Source organism: Dermacentor silvarum, chromosome 2 (genome assembly GCF_013339745.2).
Source record: "Dermacentor silvarum isolate Dsil-2018 chromosome 2, BIME_Dsil_1.4, whole genome shotgun sequence".
Lineage (NCBI taxonomy): Eukaryota > Metazoa > Arthropoda > Arachnida > Ixodida > Ixodidae > Dermacentor > Dermacentor silvarum.
The window spans coordinates 27,896,311-27,904,703 of record NC_051155.1 but is presented as its reverse complement, the minus strand read 5'-3'; the positions used below and the strand labels follow the sequence as shown (position 1 = coordinate 27,904,703).

The window sequence follows — 8,393 nt, the reverse complement described above, 5'->3', positions numbered from 1 at the left end:
TGCAATGAATTCATCATTTTTTATGCCTATGAAGCCACTGCGGTGATCAGTAAAGTAGTGAGACTTGGTTGCAACTCGCAGCCGGGTCCAACTCTACTCGGGCAACGGCAGCAACGTCTCCTTTCAGGGTTACGTAAAGGCCTAAATATTGTTATAGTCCGACGTAGCGTGAACGCGCGCACACGTTATGTCACGTCGGCGAGAACAACAGCGGCTAGTTCGACGTACTGGCGCCGCCAATGTAACCGGACGCGCAGCCAATGCGCTCAGACGCGCCCGGTGTCTGATGACGCTCGCCCGCGTGCCGATAACGTCGGACTATAAACACGCCTTAATGCTCTCTTGTTGTTTGACCTCTAGCTCTCAAGGTGAAAAGTGTTGAGTCGCCGACGGCTGCCCGAGGTAGCGTAATGAAGCTTTCGCTTCAAAATCCAGCGCTGAAAGGGTTAAATGCGGATCTCAGTCTTGTCGGCACAGCCGGCATCCTCTGTTGGAGGAAAGGTAAAAAACGTGGCATTTTCTCTAGTACCTAAACAAAATGATATGCTGTTGGCTCCGTGAACGGGCAAGTCTCTCTCCAGCTACTGATAATTTTGCGCTCTAAGCGCTACGTACAGGTTGACGGCGAGAGCAGGCACATCAAAACCCTGAGCTTGTACTGGGTGCTTTTCAAAACACCCAGTACAAACATCCATTAAAAAAAAAAAAAAAAAAACGTTCTTATGAACTTCACTTCTTATGGCCTTCACCATACTAGCGCTGCTTCAGATCAGAAGCATCCCGACAACAGCGTATTCGCAAGGAGTCAGCGTGAACACTGGCATGACGGCACTCAATGGGACTATCACCCTCACCAACTTATTCCTTCTGCCACATTCATGGTGACATGAAAGATGTTAGAATGTTCAGGATAAATTTGTAACAGCGCTCTTCTTGACAAAGAGAAACAGAGTGGCTATGTGCGCTATGCTGGAGGAATTTGCAATGTATTCTCGTAAAAGAAGTGTTCTGCGTCTTCCTGGAGTTTCCCAATCAATCTATCAAGCAAGGGGTGACGATTAGCATGTACAATGCCAAGTGCCACCAATCGCTTTACGTAGTAGATATTGTCACTGGGTATAAAGTAAACTTGGTGCAGTGTTCTACCTCTACTCCGTATAATTCCTTTGATCTGTCTTGATAGGGGTAGAACTGCCCAGGGCGCATTTAAATCTATGGCATATTTATCACCGTATAAGTCTTAAACAGCTCAAAGGACAGGACGAGAAGCAAGCAAACACACGACGGCGCTGTTTAAGAATATTGTAATCTGCCCGTTAGCACGAGCAACAACCTTAGTTCAATTTATCACCCTACTTTAAAGGGAGACGCTCGGGATCATGCCTTTGCAAGGCATGATCCGTCCGTAGCTAGCGCCATCATCCTCGATCCTCCTCTTGATGTGTCCCGTGTCACGCTGTTTAAAGCTGCTTAACAATAACAAGATGTACGAAACAGCACAAATGAACATGCTGCCTCCTCTTCTTTCCCTCTCGAGTGTTGTTGCTGACATGAGTGCTAAAGCCATGGTACTGAAACAAAGAAAAATTGACGGGTTTATTTTTACACGTACTTCGTCCACATTGCTCACAATTTTCTCACTGAACCCATAAAGAGGATGACTTCCGGTTCGTTGCTCTTGATCAAAAACATGAAAGGATGATCCACGACAAATCGCACAGCCTGCGCAGCGATTGTTCCGGTAGACTCAATCACCACTGTCGTGCTGGCTGCGGGTTCGGTGCCTTCTTCGTAGACTTCGACAGCCGCCTTGTGGATCACTTCGGAAACCGCCGGCCGACCGCTCTCGAAGATGCCCGACAGGTCCGCTTTGCCCGGGGTGAACAGGTCCTTGACGCCGAGATCTTTTAAGGTCTCCTTAAGAGGCAGCGTGTAGTCCAGCTTGAATTTCGGAAGACTGACTTCCACGTCTTGAACCAACTTCATGTTGGCGAGGAGCGTGGAGATCCTAGCCGAAGTCATGGACTCTTCCAGGCAGAACAGACCTTCCACCTCGTCAGGTAATAAGATTACCATTGATGCCTTTTGACCTCTGTATGGTATCTCTAAGGCCCTTGCGCCCAGCTCCTCTGAATGCCCTATTTTGAAACTCTGATCCAGGAACATCATGTTCACTCGCACGTTGGTCTTGTAGTCTAGGCGGAAGTCCTGAGGCATTGTGTTAATTGAACGGAAAGGGAATTGCCAAAAGCTCTTGAAGGCGATGGCACTGATATGGACTAGCACAGTGCGTGAGTCCACGCTTCCGGGACGAAGCATATCTTGAACTTTGGACGCCGTTTGCTCCTTGATCCAGGCATTGGCTTCTCGTCGAACCACCTCGTGGCTACTAGAGAAGTCAACGGACTTCAGCGTCGCTCCATATGAGGATTCCAGGAGGACCACGTAGCCGCTCTGCACTGGAAATCGCTTGTCACTGTACAAGCGGTTGGCCACGAGGAAGGTGGCATCAGGAGCGCAGCCGGACAGCATGGTTAGCAGGTTGGAAAAATGCTCGCGAATCCGGTCCTTGCTCGCCTTGAGGCTTAACAGGGCAAATATTTGTTTAGATGTGCTGCCGCCAGCTCCGCCGGCAAGCATTGCGAGTGAGCAGGCTACGCTGAAGGCCGAGCACACAACGTTCTCGTTCTCCGCGTTTTTTGACTGCAGAAGCTGGTACATGCGTATCGTAAACTTGAGCAGCGCATCACAATACGTTTGCGACAGCATTGCGAAGCCGGTCCTGCACAAAATAAACACAGTGATTGCCTGATAAGTTCCTGAGCTAGAAAATCGATTTTCTGTACGATTGGGTGAACTTATAGAGCAAGTTGCTAAAAATTTGATTGTGGGGTTTTAAGCGCCAATATCACGATCTGATTGTGAGGCACGTAGTGCGGAGGAATGCAGATAAATTTGTCCACTTAGGGCTCCTTAGGAACACCAGAAGTTACGTACACAAACGATTTTTTGTATTTCGCTCCCATCGAAATGCGATTGCCGCGGCCAGGATTGAACCCGCGACCTCAGCAGTGCAACGCCATACCCACAGGAATATCGAGGCTGGTTTGGTTGAGTTTCTGAGACACATTTACCACTGGTTACATGTACAAAAAAGCAAATGAACAATACGCTGTGTAGCTACATTGCTCCAATGCTAATCGCATTACGATCGACAGTCGTTGTGATATGAGTTCTGCCGTAATTCTTTAGTGTCTGAAACGTTCTTGCTACGGAGAAATTATCAAAATTTGCTAGGATGAGTCTTTGGAACCTGAGGATGCGATGTATTGTCCTTTACCGAAAAAGAATTACCCCGAGTCAAATAGACGCAGTGCAAATCCATGAAGTCCCGTTGAGCCAGCGCGGAGCTTTCAATGCGGCATCGCTACGCTTCTTTTGTTTTAATGCTTTAGCATTAGAACACTCATGCGAACGAAAATCCATTTGTCGGCTTGTGTACGAAAAGGAGTGGAGATGAATGGGGCGGTGACGTAGGTGGAAAGGGTGGAGGCACCTGAGGTCACGAGAGAGGAAGCACGCATCTTTCGCAACCCACCATGCAGTTTCGGGACGCTAAACTACTCAATCGTTAATCTCGAAAAAGAGCTCTGTCTTGCCCTCTTTATTTTATAATCTGGGAACCAGGCGATGCTTCTTTCGTCGTCTTAGCGATGCTCTTATGCTCTTTCGTACTTTACTTCTTACGAGTTATTGTACACGCGTTCGTCCTATATCCAAGTTCAATAGCATTTCTTTATTTCCCTTTAAATAGAGCTAGATTTTACCTCGAATTTTCTTTAGGGAGGAAGTCTTGGGGAAGGAGCCCGCGCCATGCAAATCCCATCGAACCCTGTGGGCAATACAAGCTTTGCAAGATGGGGCCTGGGCCGCTCGGATGGCGGCAATTTCCCATGTGGCATCAATGCACCTATTAGGTGGCGGTGCCCTCGGGTTGGGGAAGAACACCCCTTGCCAAGCGCAGAGGTCCCGTAATGGCCGAGCATCAGGCCTGGAGTGCGGATGTACTTAATTGAATGGTAGACCGACAGGGTTCGACGGAACTTCTACGGTGCCGGCTCCTTCCCAAAGACTGTTCACCCTTTAAGAAAACTGAGTGTCGGGCATTCATTCTAACGGCCCAAGAAGAAATTATCGTGAGCTGTAGCCAATCTTCTGGGCTGACGTTTTCACGTGTACCAGTACTATAGTGCTGTTATGATGCAGGGGGCAAGAAATGCTCACTGTTCCCAACGCGGTGATAGCATAACTGCATTGTGGACTGCGCTTTAATGGAGGCTCGACGACACCAACAGAGTTTTAAAATACAACATTTGCCCTTGAAAGACGGACCAGTACTTACCCCGAATTCGCGAGCTTGTTTTCTTCTTCCTCAATATGCTAGCTCGAGTGACGCAGTAAAAATTCAGACATTATGTGATTTATTTGTTTATTTATTTATATGTGATTGACTACCGCAGTGGAAGGGGAGGATACGTAATAATTAACATGCACCTAATAAAGACTCCTGGATACCGAGGTCTTCCACGAATGTCGCCTCGCCCCTCATATTGGCGTTTCCTGCCATGGAAAATCTGAGTCGTGGACCTTTTCTTTTCTAATCTGGTAAGTATGCATTTGTTCTTGCGTCGTCTTAGCGATGCTCTTATGTTCTTTCATGTATTTCTTCTTATGAGTTATGGTATGCATGTTCGTCCCATCATCATCATCATCATCATCCTATATTTATGTCCACTGCAGGACGAAGGCCTCTCCCTGCGATCTCCAATTTGCAGGCGCAATGCGGGCGCAAGCTGATTCCAACTTGCGTCTGCAAATTCCTTAACTTCATCACCCCACCTAGTTTTCTGCCGTCCTCGACTGCGCTTCCCTTCTCTTGGTATCCATTCTGTAACTCTAATTGTCCATCGGTTATCCATTCTACGCATTACATGGCCTGCCCAGCTCCATTTCCCCCGCCTAATGTCAACTAGAATATCGGCTATCCCCGTTTGCTCTCTGATCCACACCGCTCTCTTCCTGTCTCCTAACGTTAGTCCTAAAATTTTTCGTTCCATCGCTCTTTGTGCGGTCCTTAACTTGTTCTCGAGCTTCTTTGTTAACCTCCAAGTTTCTGCCGCATATGTTAGCACCGGTAGAATGCAATGATTGTACTTTTCTTTTCAACGACAGTGGTAAGCTCCCAGTCAGGATTTGGCAATGCCTGCCGTATGCACTCCAACCCAATTTTATTCTTCTGTAAATTTATTTCTCATGATCAGGGTTCCCGTGAATAATTGACTTAGATAAACGTACTCCTTTACAGACTCTAGAGGCTGACTGGCGATCCTGAATTCTTGTTCCCTTGCCAGGCTATTGAACATTACGTTTGTCGTCTGCATATTAATCTTCAACCCTACTCTTACGCTTTCTCAGTTAATGTCCTCAATCAGTTGCTGTAATTTGGCCCCACTGTTGATGAATCGGACAATATTCATCTGCAGACCGAAGGTTGCTGAGATATTCGCCGTTGATTCACACTCCTAAGCCTTCCCAGTCTAAGAGCTTAAATACTCCTTCTAAGCATGCAGCGAATAGCATTGGAGAGATAGTGTCGCCTTGCCTGACCTCTTTCTTGATATGTATCTTTCTACTTTTCTTGTGGAGAACCAAAGTTCCTGTGCAATCCTTGTAGACATTTGCCAAGATATTCGCGTATGCCTCCTGTACTCCTTGATTACGCAACGCCTCTATGAGTGCTGGCATCTCTACTGAATCAAATGCTTTTGTAATAATCTATGAAAGCCACATAGAGAGGTTGATTGTACTCCGCAGATTTCTCGATTACCTGATTGATGACATGGATATGATCCATCGTAGAATATCCCTTCCTGATGCTGATGATGAAGTCACATCGTGTAATGTGGGTGTAGCGGCACTACTATCGCCTCCAGAGCCGGTGGAGAAGAGGACGGATCACGTGCGCGGAGCGCGAGAAAGGAGACAATGCGAGGTGACCTTATCAAGCTTCCGTTGTAGAGTTCCCCGCTTAAATGTTTACCTTAGTAGATCTGGTTTATCCATAAGCAGTCACCACTCTTATACTCATCATCATCATCCATCCCAGTACTTTCACTCCGCTTTCCTCTTCCCCAGTACAGAGTAGCAGACTACATCACACTAGCTGAGGTCGACCTCTCTGTCTTTCCTATCAATAAAATCTATCAATAACCTCTGCTCTTTTTGTGATGATGCTCTTTTGTGATGCTCTTTTTGTGATGGTTTTTGTGAGCTACGGACCATTTCTTTCTTTCTTGCCGCCGCTTCTCCTTCATCCGCAGAATGTTCCTCATGTTTCCCACTGGTAAGCTGGGGTTAACGTTTTCATACCAAACAGTTTATCCTTTGGTGCATGTCAATTAGGCACAAGCCATGGGTCGGTGAAAACTGCTCTACACAAGTTCATTGAATCGCCAGGAAGGTTTCGTTGCTAGGGTACCGACCGTGGGACAATTTATTTTACAGCGAAGCTCTCTATGGCTAGGATCCGGGATTTTATGGCATCCGCGCGGAAAGACTCTCTCCTAAAGCTCTCCCCTAAAACGTGAGAGTGAAAGAGCCAACAACAAAAGGATACGCATATCGCCGCTCACGTCGGAGCTTGGTTTAACGGTCACCTGAGTCTACAACGATGTCTCTCTGTGAATGTATGATTAGTGCGTGACGTAGTGTGCGTCTGATAAGGCGACCAAGGGGAAAGGGTTGACGCTCCTCGGCGCAACCGGGCGAACGCGATCGTCCCACTACTCACGCGTTCGTCGTCGTAATGGGGAGGCCGCCTTTACGGGGGTATGAGCCATTACTTAAGGGCCATTGCTTTGTCCGTCTTGCGTGACGGACAAATTTAATAACAGAGGTGATACGCGAATGTGCGTGCGTACTTATCGTCACGATGACCACTGGTCAGGACAATAAATATGTTCGTACCTTTGTTCAAAATTTTGTCTCACCTCTGTGGCGTGCGGTGCACAGCTTCGCTGGTCATCCACCTTCACAGAGCGGAATGGCTCATAAATTTTAAAAAATTTTCCCTAAATGTATGGATAGGCCCTCTCAAAATTTATGTTAGCCTAGCTATTTAGTTGCCTAATGCTTCGATTTGAATGTTTATCTTCACCCCATTTTGGTATTTTGTTAGGTGCAATTTTCAGTCAACCCAGTGTTGCCAATTTGTGGGCACGAGCCATGGTTTCAGGCCACAACAACAACAACAACACGTTAGCGCTCTCGACCTGGGCGGTTGCGGTATCTGCATGCCGCTCCCGAGATCCCGCGGCACCATGGCTGGCCGGTCTAAATAAGCCGTGGCCTCGGCGGCTACCTCCTCGCGCCGCCACCCACATGGCCAAGCTTGGGGAAAAAAATCAAAGCCCCTTTCTTGAAGAAAGATAGTTGAACGCGAAGCTTTCGCCCATGCAAACTGAATCAAAGTCCAAAGCCAACGACTACGCAACGAACCCAAGAAATGGTGAGCGACCCGATGCGATGCATATGTTATTTGATTGCTTGTTTAGGATTGTATTTTTTGAACGTTGAATTTGAATGAAGACACATTTCGTTAAGTTGCATAGCCCTTATTTTAGATCATGTAGCCATTGATTACACGCACACACTCACACTTTCACGGACTGCATGCTGTTGTATCGCCTTACGGGCACGATCGCACTCGCGCGCTTACGTTCGCGTACGGCAGCCTCTTCTGCCGTGCGCTGCATCCGCGACCTACCCATGGTACGGCCGCGAATCCATTGCGTGACGCGCGTAATGCAATGCAGAGATATACAGTTTGTATGAATAGCGTGGCGTTGCAGTTCCCATTGTTCTTATCGGTATACAACCATACAACTGCGAATGTAAACTGCAGTGTTCTACGATTGTGTGCGCAGATTGCTCTATTGTGTTCCATTGTGTAAGTTGGCTTTCCCGCAGTGCGTTTTCGGCGCTCACGGAAGAATCAGTGAGGCAGAAAGCTTCGCTTTAAAAACAAAACAGTTCGCTTGAGGATAGTCCAGGCCACCATGTATACGAGGCATACAAGAGAAACATACAATCATATTGCATACATGGAATAAGCGGGTAAAGCACATACTATGTCTGAATTCAGAACTTTTTAGAACGTTAGAAAAAAAGGTAATGTTTGTAATGAAATTACAAGGACAAACTTGTGTTTTATAATTTGGCACCACTGAGCCATTGATGATGTATCAAGGAGCACAGAAAAACATTCGGTTTGAAGTAAGCATCTCAGAACGTTTGTCTTTCTCTAAACGAACAACAACAATGGCTTTGAACTC

The 8,393-nt window shown here is 47.0% G+C and overlaps 1 protein-coding gene across 1 annotated transcript; it reads right to left on the bottom strand.

Annotated features, from left to right (window-relative positions):
- Positions 1-1,618: 1,618 nt before the first annotated feature.
- Positions 1,619-2,723, bottom strand: LOC119440889 (leukocyte elastase inhibitor A). Its single transcript, XM_037705718.2, has one exon. It carries the CDS (start codon positions 2,719-2,721, stop codon positions 1,627-1,629), a length of 1,095 nt encoding a protein of 364 aa, XP_037561646.2. The 5' UTR covers positions 2,722-2,723; the 3' UTR covers positions 1,619-1,626.
- Between the last annotated feature and the right edge of the window lie 5,670 nt (positions 2,724-8,393).